We start from the raw sequence: 18,948 nt of genomic DNA, 5'->3' as shown, positions 1-18,948 counted from the left end.
CTCCCAAGATCATTTATTGAAGAAACTATTTATTCTTCATCCACTGAGTATTCTTGGCTTGTTTGTCAAACATTAGTTAGCCTCATAAATTTCCCCCAGTCATGTCAGATTAGGGTCTACCCTAAAGACCTCATCTTAACTTGATTTCATCTGAAAAGACCCTATTTCCAAATAAGGTCACATTCAGCGGTACCAGAGGTTAAGAGGTTAAGACTTTAACGTATCTTCTTGAAGGATACAATAACATATAACATAGAGTATCTCCAACATAACACATATGCAAACATGTACAGAAATAGGCTATTATAATAAACGCTTCGGTACCTGTCACCCAGGTTCAACAGTCATCAGCGCATAGCTAATCTTGATTCATCTGTATCTCATCCACTTCCCCTCCCCTCCTATATTATTTTGAAGCAAATCCCAGACTTCATATCACTGCATTTATTAATATCTGATGCATCTCTAAAGGTAAAGACTTGTTTTAACAGTACCACAATGCCACTATCATACCTAAAAATGTTCCTTATTACTATCTAGTTAATGTTCAAATTTTCAGTCAGCTCGTAAATTTGTTCTTTAACCCTTTTGTTTGGATCAGTATCCAAATAAGCTCCTCAGAGTTAATGACATTTAAACCACCTTCCTAGGAGGTGGCTTAACAATCTCAGTATCTTTATTCTCCCTCTGGTTGGTTGAGCACTAGGTGGTTTTGAACATGTAAAAGGGATTCCAAGTTTTAAGTGGTTGGAGGGAAATCTAGGAAGGAGTGAGGAGAGAGTGAAAAGCAGTCAGGAGGTGGGGGGTGGGAGGGTTCAAGAAGGGTTAGATCCAGGAGCCGCCAGGCTATGGCGAGAGGAGCCTGGGGATAGGGAGTAGTGGCTCAAAGAGTGGGGGGGCGTGGTTAGCAACAGATTTTTAAGAACAAGAAGGTCTGATAAATAACTATATAACTTTCACATCAGTCACCCAGAAATTCTTTCTTCCCAAACACACCATTCACTGTCAAATCCCTAAGCTCTTCCTTCCACGGCAAGTACCCGCTCCTGCTCCTATCCCAGCACTTCAGCCTGGAGAACTCTACGCATCTTTCAAAACCCAGCTCAGATATCCTCCTCAAAGCTGACTTCCTCCTTTACTTACCGCTCCTAGGGCCTTGGACATACATCTACTGCAGCACAACATAAACTGCACTCTCATTATCTGTACTCCTGTCTCAGTCTCCCACTGACCTGTGGGCTCTTTGAGGAGAAGGGCAGTGGTGGTTCACCTTTGTATCCTGAGTCCGTAGTATAGTGCATGGCATACAGAGAACATTCAATAAATGCTTACTGAATTAAAAAAAAAATTAGAGGAGGGGGGAAAAGAGGAAAGGAAAAGCAAAGATGAGATTGAAAGAAGAAAAGAAAGATGAAATAGAGGGAAGAAAGGAAGATATACACAGACAAACAACTGACCTTGGCAAGGCAGAATCAGCTAGCTTGATTTTCAGGTCACAACACCAAGGGCAAATTAGGCCTCCAGGAATGTTTCTCTGGCAACACAGCATGTTTTAAAATTTTGATTTACTAATCAAAATTTAGGCATCACATAAAAACCCAAACTTCTATCTCTTTTTAAATTTTTACTTATTGAGTTTTAGAGACAAAGAGAGAAGAAAAACAAGGGAAAGAGAGAGAAATATCAATTTGTTTTTCCACTTATTTATGCATTCATTGGTTGATTCTTGTGTGTGCCCTGACTGGTATCAAACCCACAACCTTGAAATATCAGGACGATGCTCTAACCAACTGAGCTACCCAGCCTGGGCCAGATTTCTAACTCCTTGAAGAAAAAGAGATCTAGCCTACCCTGGGCCTAGCAGCCTCATGGTAACCACTTAGCTGGATCAGAAGATGCTTTTCCCAGGTTACCACAGTTCCCAGCACTCCCTGTTGTTGGGCCAGCATGGATGTTGAGCATCACCGGCCACTTGCCATTGCACTTGTTGGTTCTCTTATAATTGACCTACTTCATTCATTTACTTCACCTGCCTGGCTCTTTTAAACTTTAGTTTATCATCCTTGTCCTTGGCAACTTGCTCCATCTAGATGATCTGTGGCTATAATAATAATAATTATTATTTTTATTATTCTAAAGCTGCTCTCTCCAATAGACCTTTATAGATAATGGGAATGTTCTGTAATCTAACTGTCCAATACAGTAACCACTAGCCACATGAGGCTTTTGAGCACTTGAAATATGGCTAGTATGACTGAGGAAGTATATTTCTAATGTTATTTCATTTAAATTAATTTAATTTTAATTTTATTTACTATTTTTTACTTGTAGTTATTTAATTGTATTTTTTCCATTACCATTGATTCCCTCTATACCCTCTTCCACTGCCACCCGCCCACCCTACCCTCAACTACCACATTGTTGTCTGTGTCCATGAGTTCTTTCTCTTTTCATTTTTTTTTTTTTTTTTGCTCTATCCCTCCACCCCTTCCCAACACCCTCCCCCGAGGTGTCAGCCTGCGCTCAATCTATGAGTCTGTCTCTATATTTTTATTTTTTAATATATATTTTATTGATTATGCTATTACAGTTGTCCCAATTTTCCCACTTTGCCCCCCTCCACCCAGTATCCCCATTCCCTAGAGCAACTCCCCACTTAGTTCATGTCTATGGGTCATGCATATAAGTTCTTTGGTTACTCCACTTCCTATACTGTTCTTCACATCCACCTATTTTCTACCTACCAATTTGTACTTCTTAATCCCTGGACCTTTTCCCCCATTCTCCCCCTCCCCCCTCTTAAATGATAGCCCTTCCAATGATCTCCATATCTATGATTCTGTTCTTGTTCTGTTTGTTTATTTAGTTTGCTATTTAGATTCCATTGTTGATATTTGTGAATTTGTTGCCTTTTCAATGTTCATAGCTTTTATCTTCTTTTTCTTACATAGCTTCCTTTAACATTTCATGTGGTAATGACTTGGTGATGATGAACTCCTTTAGTTTTACCTTGTCTGGAAAGCACTTTATCTGCCCTTCCATTCTAAATGATAACTTTGCTGGAAAGAGTAATCTTGGTTGTCCCTGGCTTTTCATCACTTTAAATATTTCTTTCCAGCCCCTTCTTGCCTGCAAGGTTTCTTTTGAGAAATCAGCTGACAGTCTTATGGGAACTCCTTTGTAGGTAACTCTCTGTTTTTCTCTTGCTGCTTTTAAGATCTTCTCTTTATCTTTAACCTTTGGCATTTTAATTATGATGTGTCTTGGTGTGGTCCTCTTTGGGTCCAACTTGTTTGGGACTCAGTTTCCTGGACTTCTGTCTCTATTTCCTTCAGCAAATCAAGGAAGTTTTCTTTCCTTATTTTTTCAAATAAGTTTTCAATTTCTTTCTCTTCCTCTTCTTCTGGCACCCCTATGATTCAGATGTTGGTACATTTGGAGATGTCCCAGAGGCTCCTTATTCTATCTTTGTTTTTTATAATCTTTTTTCTTCTTGCTGTTCTGATTGAATTCTTTTTTCTTCCTTATGTTCCAAATCATTGATTTGATTCTTGGCTTCATCCTGTTGGCTTCATCCAACAGGAAACTGTTGGTTCCCTGTAGATTTTTCTTTATTTCACATAATGCAAACTTCATTTTTGCCTGGGTCTTTTTTGTGCTGTTACAGTACCCAATGAGTTCTTTGAGCATCCTGATCACCAGTGTTTGGAGCTCAGCATCTGATAGGTTGCTTATCTCCATTTTGTTTAGTTCTTTTTCTGAAGTTTTGATCTCTTCTTCCATTTGGGCCATATTTCTTTCTCTCAGCACACCTGCTACATTGGGGTGTGCCTGTATACGTCGTTTACAGGTGCCATATTTCATTTTGGCAGCCTCTCTGTGTTTGTTTCTATGTATTAGGTAGAGCCACTTTGACTCCCTGTGTTAGTAGCATGGCCTATTGTAGAAAACGCACCTGTAAATTGTGTGGGTCGGAGCCTTAGGTATATACCAGGGTGGGGCAACCCATTTCACTATTTTGTGATTCTGTGTGGGGGAGGGCTCTGAGAGGAGACAATGCTCCTGCCTAGCCTCTAAAGATTTGCCCAGGAGGAAGCTGTCTCCTGACAATCGCCCTGTTGCCAGTCACTTCACTTTCTCCCCATATGCCACTTGTACCCTCCCAGGTATTGTCCTGGTGCTGAATCCCAGAGAGGGTGGGTCTGTGTAAGTCCTGAGAACTTTGCGGGCCCTTTAAGAGGAATCTCCTGGGAATCCTGCAGTTTCTTCTGCTGCCCCAACCCCCACTGATTTTTACAGCCAGAAGTTATGGGGACTTATCTGCCTGGTACAGAAACCCTGGGCTGGGTGGGCTGGTCCAGGGCTGGGATTGCTCACTCCTGAGGTATCTCGCTGGATTTTTATCCACTATATGTGGAGCACATGTGTTCCACCGTCTCTCTGCGCCACTCTGCATCTTCGCACCTCCCCACGCCTCTCCACCTGTCTGCATCTCTCCACGTCTCCGCTCCTCCTACACATCTCAGTGAATGCGGCTTATTTAAATCCTTTGTTGTCAGACTTCCGTACAGCTCGCTTTGCTGATGAACCTGGATGATATTTGTTTTGTAATCTAGTTGTAATTTTTGCTGTAGTTGTGCAATGAGGCAAAGCGCATTTGCCTACACTTCCATCTTGACCAGAAGCCCTCTTTGTCTCTATTTTTAATTTTAATTTTAATAGCTACATATGGCTAGAGGCTACTGTATTAAAGATGCAGTTCTAGGGCAGTGTTTCTCAAGATTTAATGTGCATAGAAATACCTGGATTTCTTATTAAAACACAGATTATAATTTAGCACATCCAAAGTTGAGCACAAGATTCTGAATGTCTGATAAGTTCCCAGGTGATGCCGATGATTCTCGACTTTAAACCACACTTTGGGAAGCAAGATTCTGGAACAGTGCTGCTCGAACTTTAGCATGAAGAAGAATCTCCTGGAGATTCCAAACAGATTCCTGGGCCCTACCTCTCACAGAAGCCGATAGAGTAGGTCTGGAGTGGGGTACAGTAGTTTGCATTTATAAAAAGCGCCTGGACAGTGTAGCACCATCAAGAGAACTGGGAAGGTGTTGAGGGGAAAAAATAGTTTTAGTCATTCCCTGATTTTCTTCCCCAATTGCTACTATAAATAATTAATATTTGTGTCCAGTGACAAGGTAATTACTATCCCATTTTACTAATGAGGAAACTGGGGCGGTGGGAGGTTAATGAACTTGCCTAAGTTTACACCGGCGGCACGTGCTGTCTCCAGAGCCACCTTCCTCACCGCACACGTCCCCGGGGATGGCATGCCCGCGGATGCCTGCCGGGGGCCGTCCTTGCCCTACTGTGTAGACTCTCTGATTCCTTGAATTTAGAACAGGAGAGAGCATGAAAACCACAAAAGTCTGGTTTTGATTCACAATTTTCCTGGATTTGTTTTATTTCCTGGTAAAATTAAGCTTACCTTTCATCATTTTACAGGGGGAGGAAAAGGGATCAGAGAAGTAAAAGACTTGCCTAAGTTCACACAGCTCATTATTTCTCTTTTATTATTATCTGGTGAATAACCTTAATAAACTTCTATTTCTAAGCTTTTCAGGGTCACATCTTTATTGTTTGAGCACTGATGGAATTTCTAAAACTGGACATTTTTAAGTAGTTGCTACTGGTAGAGACACATCCCCCCGCACACATGCACACACAAACACCCCCAGGACGCTTTGTCACTCATCTACCCAGGTGTTCCTATTTCCACAGCTGGGGGAAGAGAGTGTGGGCGAGGCCACGGTAAAAGAGGAGAAGGAAGGTCTGAGAATGCGAAGTCTGTGTGTCATGCAACCACTTGTGAAACCAAGGGTCCTTATGACTTGGATTAAATTTGGTTTTAAATCCTAGCTCTAGAAATCATATCCCCCTCTATATATGTATATAGATATGTGTGTAGATAGATAGATAGATAGATAGATATAGATAGATAGATACATAGAGAGTGTGTGTATATAAATATACCTTTCAGAGATGTAGCCTTTCACCTGTATGATCAGCAACGCCCCAGGGAGTAGAAGACAGTAGCCCAGACATGACTGATGGTACAAAGTAGGGACCTCTGGCAGGCTAAAGGTAACATAAGTTATGTTTCAGTTCCTGAGCACCAAAGTGGACAGACTCCCTGGCTACTTTCCCTTGAGACCGGACATGGGGGGCAGAAAAGACCTCAGAGCTGCCTGTCCTCAGGACCTGGAGAAATTATTACCCTTACCTCTGACCAATCAGCTCCCAGTACAACCCTAAACCTCTAACCCACAATGCCCTTTTTTTCTTTAACATTTTTTTTTTTTTTTTGAGAGAGGGGAAGGGAGGGAGAGAAACATCAATGTATGAGGAATACATTGATCAGTTGTCTCTCTCACAACCCCAACTGGGGAACCTGGCCCACAACCCAGGCATGTGTCCTGCCTGGAAATCAAACAGGCAAACTTTTCGTTTGCAGGCCGATGCTCAATGCACTGAGCCACACCAGCTAGGGCTCTTCTCATTTTTGCCCTATATAATCTGAAACCTAGACATCACCAGGAGTTAGCCTGTTTAGAGCACAAGCTCCCCGGGTCCGGCTCCGTATGGGCCAATTCCATATTAAACTAGTTTTTCTTTCTATACTGCAAACTCCGCAGCAGCAGCAGGGGAAGCTCCAGAAGGCCTAAGGGACTGGAGGTGAAGACAAGGGAGAACCCACCAGGGGCAAAATATGGCTGCAGTGCATAGACCTGTTTGAAAGCCCAAGTGGAGTACCCCGGGTGGTCATGGGTACTCCAGAGCCACCTTCCTCACCGCACACATCCCCGGGGATGGCATGCCCGCGGATGTCTGCCAGGGGGCCGTGCTTGCCCTACTGTGTAGACTCTCTGATTCCTTGAATTTAGAACAGGAGAGAGCATGAAAACCACAAAAGTCTGGTTTTCACAGAAATGACTGGTGGCACAGAAGGAAGAGCTCCAGTCTCTGTGTGTGGATAGACTCACCAAGACATTAACCGTTTCACCTACAACCTGTATTTGTTTAAACCACTGTGGTCCTCGACCCTAAAAGCACATTAGAATTCCCCGGGAGCTGTCAAATCCCAGCATGGAAGGGACACCCAGACCCACCTAATGAGAACCTCTGGGGTGGGACCTAGGCCTCAGGGGTTTCATGTTTTCCAAGTGATTTCAGGGTTAAGAACCAATGATTTTTTTTAAATAATAAAATAATGTTTTTCATTTTATTGTTTTTAAACTATAACAAGATTACAAATTCCTCCTCCAAATGACATTGATTGGGAAGTTCAAATAAGATTTCTGAGAAAATGCTTTGAAAACTGTTAAAGGTAAGAGAGTGCGATTATGGTTATGATTATGGTTGTTAGACCCTGTTTTAGAGCCTCTCTTAATGGCCTAACAAGCGGGAAAGTATTTAATATGGTTTATTTATATTTAATATACTTTGAAGATAAATCACCATTGTCTTCAGAGGTGGGATGCTATCAAGAATGGCATCAAACTCAGATGAATGTAAAAAGATAAGTGAGGTGTTTGGAGCTGATGTCTACAGGTATACCTACTCAATTGTAATCTCTCTCTATCTCTGCCCTTTTTTAAAAAAACGACAGTAAAGAATGAGGAGTTATCAGGAAGAATGATGAAGAGGACACGTCCTCTTTCTCTCCTTTCCCTTTCCCACTAGTCTTTTACATCTGCTTCTGGACTGCACATTCCTCATCAGTTCCCACAACCCCCTGGCTCCCACGAGGCCCGAAACAGGCCAGCTCTGGACCTGGGCCTGGGCCAAGAGCCTGTGTTCTGCAAAAGGGAGATTCTTATTTCCAGCCACAGTGAGAAAAAACTGAATTTTCCCTAGATCCCACCATAGGATAGGACCAGAGAAAGATCCAGTTCTTCACAAATCTAACCTAGATTCTGCTATGGAATCATTCACTCTTGGCAGCTAATTAATATAAGAAACCATCAAAGCCAAAACACTGGAAGAAGTAAAACAGTTTAGATAAGGAGAGAAAGGATGAGAATGTGCAGTCTGATGCAAAATATCCTCCCACAATGAGGGTGAGATGACACAGAAAGCCGAGAAGTAATAATCCTGGAAGACACAGCCACACTGATGCATATCACAAAACTTAAAATTGAAGGGAATTGAAGCCTTTCACTGAGAGACATTTAATCATTTTCTAAGTAATTGCATCAGTTTTATAATTTCTTTCATCACTGACTCCCTAGTAGTCCTGGCATCCCTCTGTCTATGATACGGAGATGGCGGGTAATGGTGTTTGCCTCCAGGAAATTAAAGACCCTTTCAATAACTGCATTAGTCATCGACACTTGCTGCTGTGATTGATCTGGTAATCACCATCAGATCTGGGCACAGAGAGGATATGAAAACTCATAAGCAGGAAAACAATCTTATCTTACCCTTACCCAGCTCTCTCTTTGCAAGAAATATCTGCAAAGTCTTTTTTGCATTTCTAATTTGTTCATCAAGGGGCATATTTTTGGCAGGCTGGGATATATCCACTGGGGACCAGAAACTATTTGGGATCCTAGGAAATTGTGAATTCTGCCTAAGTTTTCCGGAATTGCTCTGTTGAGTTGTCATTTAACTTAAAAGAGCAACACTGTTTCAGAATTGTATTTTGACACTTCAGGACACCCAGAAGACAAGAAGCCATAACACTGAAAAAACATCCTATTCTCTTTTTGTCTCTATGGAAGGTACTAGGAAAAAAGTGTACTCTGGTTTTATTATTGCTTTATACCTTGGACACTCCCTGGTATCAGGAGTTATGGGAGGTGCTGGGGAAATTATTCCATAAGCACAATGCCAAACTGAACCACTCAACAAAGTCTAGCCCAAAATAAAAAAAAAAAAAAACCTAAAGGCAAGAATCCTGATGAACAAACACTGTTTTCTGGGTTTTCCAATCCATTGGCCCTAAGATCTCCAAAACTTGCTAGGCTGCATCTGTTATTTGTTTAATCATTTGGTAAGCAAATTATATATATACATATATATAATTTAGACTATATATTTAATCACCATTAAATATATATATATATTTAATCACACTGTTTATCCATTCCAGTACTAGGTATTTATCCTACACGTATACTTCACATACAAGACATACTATACATAAAGCTATTTATTATAGTGTTACTTGTGATCACATACACAAAAAAACTGTAAATAACCTTGAAAAGCGTCAGTAGAGGACAAGTTAAATTATGGTTCATCCACCCAAAAGAATGATATGAGGCAGATAAAAAGAATAAAGTAGCACTCAAACTAAAAGTAGAAAAATCTCCAGGATTAACTGAATAAATGGAAGGTGTGTAGCAGAGTAAATCATATGCACCATTTGTATAAAGAAAAAACAGAAACACGTCTCTGTGTGTAATGCACAAGATAGCTATAGAAAGATATGCAAGAAACAGTGCCGCTGAGATGGAAAATTGAGGGAAAGGGATTGAGGAGGGAAGGAGGCCATAATTCTATTAACTGATTATCACAAGACTTAACGCATAGTTATATACAGTAAGAATAGTAACAAGTACACATAGTGCTATGTGCCAGCACGTTCTAAGCACATTACATACTTACACTAATTCAACATGCTCCTTTGATATGAAATTCAGATACCTGTCTTATTTCACTAAATTAACAACTACTTGAGAACATCAACACAACTTCAGCATTTTTTTATCCAACACAAATGATAGTACTAGTAGCTTTCACATAATAATGCTCTCAAGAAATATGTACCTCATTCATTTATTCACTCAATATCAAATATGTGAGAAACTAATTATCTTCAGCATTTAGAACTGATTAAGAGCTTAATAACCTTTATCTAAACTTATCTTGTTGTAATAAGTTTGTTCTGTCATGAAGTTGAGCCAAAATCCAAAAATAAGTGGCTTTGAAAATGTGCTATTACACACACATACAATTGTAATTGTACTGAGCACACTGGGGAATTCAAACAAATTATTGAAGAAAAGTTGTTCAGTTTTCCCTTTATACTTTATTCAAAGAAAAAAGACTGTATTATCAAAGCACAGTCCCCTGCCTTTTAATGAGTTCAGGAGAGTATTTAAGTGTTTAAAAATAAAAGGTCTCCTACTAAGTTATACAAGACCAAGCATATAAAGTACTTAGCACAAGCTCAGCCCATCATAAATCCCCAATCAAGTGGAGCTCTTTCTCATTTCTTATTGGAGCCTTCAGGCCTCATGGAAGAGAAAAATAAATGAGAGTTGGCGTTCAGCCTTGTCAACAACTGGGAAACCCATCTGTAACAGAAGCAGAGTGGACCATGGCAGTGGAAGTGTTTTTCCCATTGGCAAGTCATCAAAAGTCATCAGTGCTGTAAATTAGACAATGGCAGGGTGGGGGGGAGTGGGGAGAAGGAGAGATAAAATTAAAACTCCAATTCTTAGATTTAAAAATACACTTATTCAATCCAGTTTCTTTTCTCTTTTGAGTGCCTACATGGGCCAGACAGGCATTAAGACAGGCAATTGTAGTCCAAAACCTCATTTTATTAATTTAACATGCTATATTTTTGCATTTTTCTTTTTTAAAGTATAATTTGCAGATACGGTAACAATGCCAAATCACATTTTACTGAAGTGGTAAAATATTGATATAAATAATTCTCTGAACAGATTTGACAAAGCAATACAAATTCAAATAAAATTAAGGGAACCAATAATGGATTGTATTTGTTTGTTTGGGGTTTTTTTTAAGTTTTCACCTGTGTAATGAACTTAGTTGTGTTCCAAAAAAAAAAAAAAAAATCATATATTGAAGTCCCCTGCTCCCAATACCTCAGAATGTAATCTTATTTGAAGATAAGGTCTTTACAGGGTTGATTAAGTTAAGAGGAGGCTGTTAGGGTGGGGCCCTTATCCAATATGACGGATGTCCTTATAAGAAAAAGAAGCACCTGGGATATACAGGCACAGAAAAGGCCATGTGAGGACACAGTGAGAAAGCAGCCATCTACAAGTCAAGGAGAGAGGCCTTGGAAGAAACAAAACCTGTAGACACCTTGATCTTGGCCTTCTAACCTTCAAACTGTAAGAAAATAAATTTCTAATCACTTGCTACATAACCAAAGAAATCTAGTAGCAACATATTTCCTCAAATAAATCACTTCTTAAATTTACAATTATTAAAATTAAAGTAGAAATACCTACTCAAATTATTTTCAAAATACAGTTGAATTATACATTTATTATGAACTTTGAGAAAATTATTTATTTCATTCTATGGGGCTTACACAAGTAATTTCACATTTCGTTTTAAGTCCAGAGTCAGAAAACATTTCTTGTACACCCAGCATTAATAGAGATCATCATATATCAATTAAATATTTAAATACCGAGATCAATTTTTTAAATGGATTTCTACAAATAACATTAACAGGAAAACACAGAATACAATCAACTCTGGGATCCAAGAGCCTTAATTTATACAAATAGAAACTTGTCTTTTGATATTTTCCTTATTTAAAAAACATTGTGAGAATGGGTTCAAGGACGGAAAAATCAATCAGTACTCAGCGACTCATAGACGTGACATATAAACATGACATTTTAAGATATGAACAAAGACTGCACATTAGCAGCACAGGTGATGGTCTTGCTGACTCGCTTGCTCTCCTACAGAGAAGGACATTTCATATTTCATAGTTTCTGAATTTCCTCAGGAGTTCTGAAGGAGCATCCCCAGACCAGCGGCAATGAAAGTTGGAAGAGTTCATATCTGAAAAACCTTTAAAGGGTAGAAGAGAAGATTTTTAAATCAGAAGTAGAAACAAAGAAGTCAAGCTTGTAATAGTAAAACAGCTTGCTGATAAGACTTTACTGCAATAAAGAAAATGTAAAGGTAAGTCTTTGGTATGAATTATTAATATCTTACAGGAACTAATTAACTTAAGCAGACTTGAAGTCTTATGAACAGGATTTAGTTTATACGAATAAGAGGATCTCACATGCTTAAACTTATTAATAAAAGGATATTTATAGATGCCACCAGTGGTGGGAATTTTCACAATTCACCTGCAAAGACATTGGAAACAACTTTCAAATAATTGCTAAAAATAAAAGGTCAATGGTAAAGGATCTCTGGAAATACAAATAATTTATTCTATAATAGTAAGGTTTTTTTTTTTAAGTCTAATAAACAACTTTGTTAAAAATTAGATAAAAAGCCGTTTTCCTTCTCTACGAGAAGAAGTATAAATTGGCAAAACTCTTCTGGTAGGCAACTTGCAATATTTATCAAACTCATTAAAATGTATAAACTTTTACCCAATAATTCTACTACTAGAAGTTTATCTTAAGAATTACGGATGTGCTCAAGGGTTTTAACTATAGGGTGTTTATCATAATATCTTTTACAAATGTTTTTAAAATCAAGAAACATTCTAAGTCTTCAGCAATAGAAATCTGGTTAAAAGGTTTTAATACAGTCACTAGCAATTTTTTAATACTTACAGTCACAGAAAAATGCTCATAACATACTGCTAAGTGATGGGTAATTATAAAAGTTTAGACAGTGTGATCTCATTTTTACCTCTTATTTACATGAGTATTTATGTAAAAACACTTTTAAAATCTAAGAGGAATTACTGCTAAATGTTAACAATAGTTATCCCTGCATAGTTGGAATAGATGTGATTTTCATTTTTTATACCCTTTTTTGTTTGTATTTTCTTACTTTTCTGTAATAAAAAGTATGACTTTTTTCATTTTTTGTTTATAATACTGCTAATGAAAAAGCTGTTTACAGGATAATGAACAAAATGTGCTTCTACTGATATTTAAAATATCAAATATCTAGTCAGGAAAAATATACACAGTATAGTTGGCAGTGGTTATCTCAGAAAATCAGGATCTGTTTGCACTTCCTTTAGAATTATCAAAGAAAACAAATCTAAAGAATTTCCATTTGGGGAAAAGCAAAAAAGGAAATTCTTTCTGACAACTTGTAATTGAAACACACGCACAAAATATGTACTGTATGGTCCTTTTAGTTTTAGGTATACTAACATATAAAAATAACGAAAAGATCAATAATAGGTATGTTTTCTAGCTGGTAAGATTACCAGTTGCATTTTTTCCCTTTTGCTTGACCATATGCTCTCACATCTCATCTGCTGCCAGCCAGGCTCCTCTGCCAAGGGGACCCCTCTGCTAGAAGCCGCAGGACAGGCAGGCAGGTGTGCAGAGGACACGACTACACACCAACAGTCTCTGCTGCATTTGATTTTTTTGTGTGTTTTTATTCCAGGATGTTATACAAAACTATTTGGTTGTATTTATCAGAAACCATCTTTATTGCACAGTAGTAGACGTGAGATTGTCTCACACACCAGTTTTCAGATGACATGATCCATATTTTACTGGTCGTAATGAAGTCAGAAGCTGATGGGGCCGCTCATCACAGAAGTGGCATCAAAAGGCAAAACTCCAAAGTAAATATTAAGCATTGCTTGAGGAAATTAACAAATATGCTGGAAAGTTATGTGAGAAGCCTCTGAGGGCTTGGTAAAGCTGACATGAATAATATTTCTTAAATGCTGATGTTATAAAAATTTACACTACAGTCAAATGAAATTATAAATAATCATGCAATTGCACCTGGGTATATCAAACTCCAACCATAAGGCACTACTCAGAACAGCCAAAAATCTCTTAGACAACATTTAAAAAATACTGGAAAATGCAGCCTTTGGCAAAACTTCCTAATTCTTATTCTTCACCAAACAGCTTCTCGGAATAATGATCCTCCTTCCTCTCACCCCCTTCCACTTCATTCCTCAACCACAGTAAGAGAATACACTACAAGATGTGAGGGCATCAGACGGACATCACAATTTATCCCGAGTAAATTATGATATATTTGCGCTGTGCAGTATTTATCAGCTGTTAAAAACAGAGTTAATTCTAAATATAAGTGTCTAAGGAGAAATCCTATAATGATAAAACCTGACACTAAAAAAAGACAACTATATGCGTCATCTAAATATTTTATGTATATTAAGTTATTTACTCCTCAAAACGTTTGCTTAAGCTAATCAGTTACTCTAAGATGTTAATAATTTATACCAAAGACTTACTCTGATAAAGTAGAAAGTAGTATCTCAACCATTACATACGTATAGGAAAACTCAGAGACATTAACTTTTGTCAACATAAGATCATCTAAGCCTGTAGAGAATTTTTATAAAAATGTATTACTTAAGTTAAACAGAGAATATGCCTGGGAGCAAGATCTCAACAGACAGAAAAATGCTTCCCAGAATAAGTTTATAATTTCTTTTATGCATTTAAGACTAAGGAGGGAGTGTAGGAAAGGTTCCATGAGGATGCAGACTGCATTACAGGTTGAGAATATGTGCTGCCTTGAGGGCGGCCACAGGTTAAGAGGGGCCTGAAGAGAGGCATTTCCAAGGTCTGTTAACCTAGAGGCACAGAGGCCACGGGCAGGGTTTGATGAAGGCAGAAATGAACCTTTTACTAAAGAAGCTACAGGCCTGGGGCGTGACTACCCACCATGACCTGTCCAGTTAGGAACTAATGATCAGATCACCCTGTGAGGTTACTTTCCATAGAACTCCTTTTTTTCATCCGCAGTCAGGGTTAGGGAGGGACAGATCTGAACATTCCAAGGCTGAATGGAGAAATATTTGTATGTTTACTTGCTCTTGAATGTGTGGGGGCAGGGGGTGTTTGTATGTGTGTATTTGCTTAGAACTGTTTTTCTGACATTCGGTCTTCTGCTTTGATCAGTTATAAGGCTGATGCAATCAGTGTACAGACTATAGCATGATTTTGGGGGGTAACCAGCAGAGACACCTGAATCAAACTCTTAAAAATTTTTATTTCCAGCAAGTAGTGACCATTAAAAAGTTCTCCCCAAAGAGATTTGAAGTGAATATTCTAAGAAAGACTATCATTCATCACAAATTACCTAATTATCTTCTTCTACTAAGTAAATGTTCAAGGATGTTCAAGAACCTTCTGTTTAAAGGCTAAAATCTATTGGAGCGTTGTATCACAACCCTGAAAATCAAATAAGATTTTGAAGGACAGCTACAGTGTGTGTACACACACACACGTCTATCTGTACAAGACATACAGTGGATGGCTAGATATGATAATAATAGCTCACATTTACCCCAGATCCTCCTGTCATAGGCAAATCACTGGGCTAAGCATTTTGCATGGATCTCCTCATTTAAGCCTCATGATAAGTCTTTAAGAAGGTACCATTATGATCTCTAGTTTTAAGATGAGGAAACTGAGGTCTAGAGAAGTAAGTTTTAACAAATAATACAGATAGGAAGGAGTAGAGTTAGGATGTGTAGCTTGGGAGCCAGAAGTTCCTCATAACACTCTGCTTCAGTGGATCTATAAAGAATTCAGAATGTCTATAGAGCTACTTACAGATAAGGATCTCCTCAAGATGTGCCTAAGGCACAAAACAGTGCCTTAGAAACAGACTGAAGCCAAACTGCCTTCGTTCAGATCCTTGCCCTGCCACATAAAAGCTGTATAGCCTTGGGAAAATCATTCAACCTCTCTGGGCTTCCATTTTTTTTTTTTATCTGTCAAATGAGAATAATGTGGATACCAACCTCACAAACTTGTAGTGAGAATTAAATAAATTCATATACACAAAATTAATATTAAGTGAGATAACAGACATAAAATAATTTATGTAAAAACATTCCTGCACATAGTAAACACCCCCCCAATAAATGTGAGCTAGCATTATTTCAGTGGAGAAGAAGACACTCCCAGAAATATCTCAATTTCCTTTGTCAGGAATGTATTGAAAAATGTATCTTCTAGTTTTTATGTCAGTGCTAAGTAAGTACCTTTTAAGGTGCCAAAGCAATCCGTAAATTTGGCGACACTCAGACTTTCTCTGTCTGCAAAGCGATAGGACATGACTTACTTGAAGAATCTGGATTCTGTGGGGAAAATGAGTTCTCCAAGGACTCAGATTCTTTTTGCTCCACTTTCTCTGTGGTTGAACCCAGCTCCTCTTTCTTTATTTCTCTTCGCTCATTCTGCTCCTCATTTTCAGCCTTGTCAGTAGGAGTCTGGTCAGTTTCTTCCAGCATCAGATCTTTTTTACTTCTGACAGCCCAGTGCATTGACTATATTAAGAGCAGACATATGAAATCAATACTATACAGTTTTCCATATAGGAAGTTTAATATGCAGTGACACCTGACCTGCTATTATAATGCTAATTATCAGAATGTTAAACTTGACTATTAACCAGATTTTAATCAATTAATCCAGATATTAATTACTCTTCCCTGATTTGGAAGACTAATGACAGACAGAGAAATCCATATTATAGTACGGAGCAAAGGGACCAGCATCAAAGAGGTTCAGAGGATTAGATGTTTCCTCAAAAAGTTAAACCTAGAATTACCATATGGACTGCAATCCCATTCCTAGGTATATACCGAAAAGAACTGAAAACGTATGTTCAAATAAAAACTTATACATGAATGTTCATTCACAAAGCCAAAGGGTAGAAACACCCCAAATGTCCATCAAGTAATGAATAGATCAATAAAATGTGGTATATCCATATAATGGAATATTATTTGACCATAAAAAAAAACAAAGTACTAGAGTATGGTTAAACCCTGAAACATTGCTAAATAAAAGGAGCCAGACACAAAAAGCCACATATATATGATTCCACTTATAGGAAATATCCAGAATAGACAAATCCATGTAGATAGAAAGCAGAGCAGTGTTGACCAGGAGCTGGGGGAGAGGGTGATGAAAAAGTTCTGGAACTAGAAACTGATGATGGATGAACAACATTGTGAATGTACTTAATGGCACTGAATTTTACACTTTAAATGGTAAAGAGTAAGTTTTATGTTATGTGTATTGTAACAACAAAAAACAATGAGACTGTGTGTCTTGAGTCAGGCTAGAGCTTAAACCTACTACTACTGTAACTATTGTTAACTACTGTTGTGACCTTCCATTCAGCCATGATCAATGCAAAGCTGGCATTAGAATTCTGACAATAAAAATACTAGAATTCTGGATTATACATCTTCTATTTAAGAAAATACATGGGCCTTGGCTGGTGTGGCTCAGTTGCTTGGAGCATCATCTCATAAACCAAAAGGTCATGGGTTCGATTTCTTGTCAGGGGACATGCCTGGGCTGCAGGTTCCGTCCCCAGTAAAGGCATGCTAGAGGCAACCAATAAATGTTTCTCTATTAATCCACGTTTCCCTCTGAGATCCATGTTTCTCTCCCTCCCTTCTCCTCTCTCTAAAATCAATAAGCATGTCCTCAGGTAAGGATGAAAAAAGAAAGAAAACACATGGCACAAAGCAGATCAATATTTACTATGGAATATTTGTCCTAACTTTAGGTGGATTCACTTTATGTGAACATTTCCAAGTCTAGATACCCTCAAATTATAAGAATTTTCTAAATATCTTTCCATTAATTTTTTGTAAGGAAATGTAAATATGTATGTGTCTACTATATGGAAGGTTTCTGGAAAGAAACACAAGAAACTGCAATGGTGGCTTTCTGGGAGAGAAGAGTAGAACTGAGATCTAGAATTAGGATGAACTCACTTTTTATTACATATCCTATTGTCCTATATTGATTTTTTAAACAAAGGTGAGTTAGTTATATTTTTAATTACAAATTTTAAAAAATCGGTGGTCATAAATAAACAGTCAGGTCTTGCCCATTGATTTGTTATGATTTTTATATTTTTAGTTATACACAAGATCCAAGACCCCTGAAAAGTCTGCCCAGAAGCCTGATATTATGGACCCATGTTGAATATGATGGGAGAGGTCTTTTGCCCAATAATTTAATTGTGTGATTTTGCCAGAGTCACTCTGCTGTGTATGGTGGGATCCAGAATAAGGGCAAAATCAAAAATGAGTCTTCAAAATGGAAGCATTTGTTAGGTCAGAGGACTGAGGAACAAAGGTAAGAGACAAAACTGCTTTTCCCCACAGACTCTTTTGTACCTTTTCTATTTTGTGTTATATATATATATGCATTTCCCATTACAATGTTTAAAATTGGATAGATGGGTGGATGAAAGGAGGAAGAATAAATGAATACAGAGTGAGGAAGAGAGATTGAGAGTTTGCTGTGTCAAGAATATTTTAATTAGAATAATTAGTCCTGGTGTCGACCACAATAGTAAATATAACTGTTTATTTTCCTGATAGCCACAATATTGTTTTCCTGCACTACAAAAAGAGGGGCAGGGGAGGGAGAAAAAAAAACAAAGAAACCAAAACAAAAGATCAATTTTTCTTAAGTCCAAGGCTTATTGAATGAGCTCAGAAGTTGCGACATCTTAAAACTGTGCCAGAACCACAAAAGCAGCTGCCTTAGCTACACACATGCCCCATGACACAGGAGCATCTTGTTTTTCGTCTACAGCGCACTTCTACTGATCTTAAAATACTGGGGCTGCCAACTTCTGCCTGAGGGCACCACTTTACTTACCAGTTTAAACAAAACAAGGTAGGGAAGCATAACAGAATGTTACATTCGTGGCCAAATTGTCTCATCAACTTTTTTTTTTTCCAGAAACTAAACTTATAGTCCAGGAACTAAGATTTATAAGGCTGAGTGGCCATCACTGGTTTCTCTGCTGAGATAGGAGGTACCAGGGGTGAGGTGGGGGCAGGAGGAGTTTATCAGCACATCAGCATCTTAAAGAGCTTAGAGACACCAATTTCTTGCCAGCCTCTCAGCAGGACCAGGAGAAGCACCTCTCCAAGAAAAAGTGAAAAGCGCGAAGGGGTAAAATGCCTTCTCGGAATCTTTTAAATAAATC

General features: G+C 38.3%; 1 protein-coding gene across 2 annotated transcripts in view; it reads right to left on the bottom strand.

Annotated features, from left to right (window-relative positions):
• Nucleotides 1-10,610: 10,610 nt before the first annotated feature.
• DNAJC12 (DnaJ heat shock protein family (Hsp40) member C12) overlaps nt 10,611-18,948 on the bottom strand; it is a 40,819-nt gene continuing 32,481 nt past the window's right edge. For both annotated transcript variants that reach the window (XM_054572718.1, XM_054572717.1), the window contains 2 exons: nt 16,045-16,249; nt 10,611-11,850 (listed from right to left, as the gene is read on the bottom strand). In XM_054572718.1, coding sequence (XP_054428693.1) covers nt 11,756-11,850; nt 16,045-16,249 — 300 coding nt within the window. In that variant the 3' untranslated portion in view covers nt 10,611-11,755. The remainder of the gene's footprint in view (nt 11,851-16,044; nt 16,250-18,948) is intronic.

Source organism: Pteronotus mesoamericanus, unplaced genomic scaffold, assembly GCF_021234165.1.
Source record: "Pteronotus mesoamericanus isolate MK-2021 breed Mesoamerican mustached bat unplaced genomic scaffold, CSHL_Meso_final contig_24, whole genome shotgun sequence".
In the NCBI taxonomy this organism is placed as follows: Eukaryota; Metazoa; Chordata; class Mammalia; order Chiroptera; family Mormoopidae; genus Pteronotus; species Pteronotus mesoamericanus.
The sequence above is the reverse complement of the archived record's forward strand: the minus strand, read 5'-3'. Positions and strand labels throughout refer to the sequence as shown.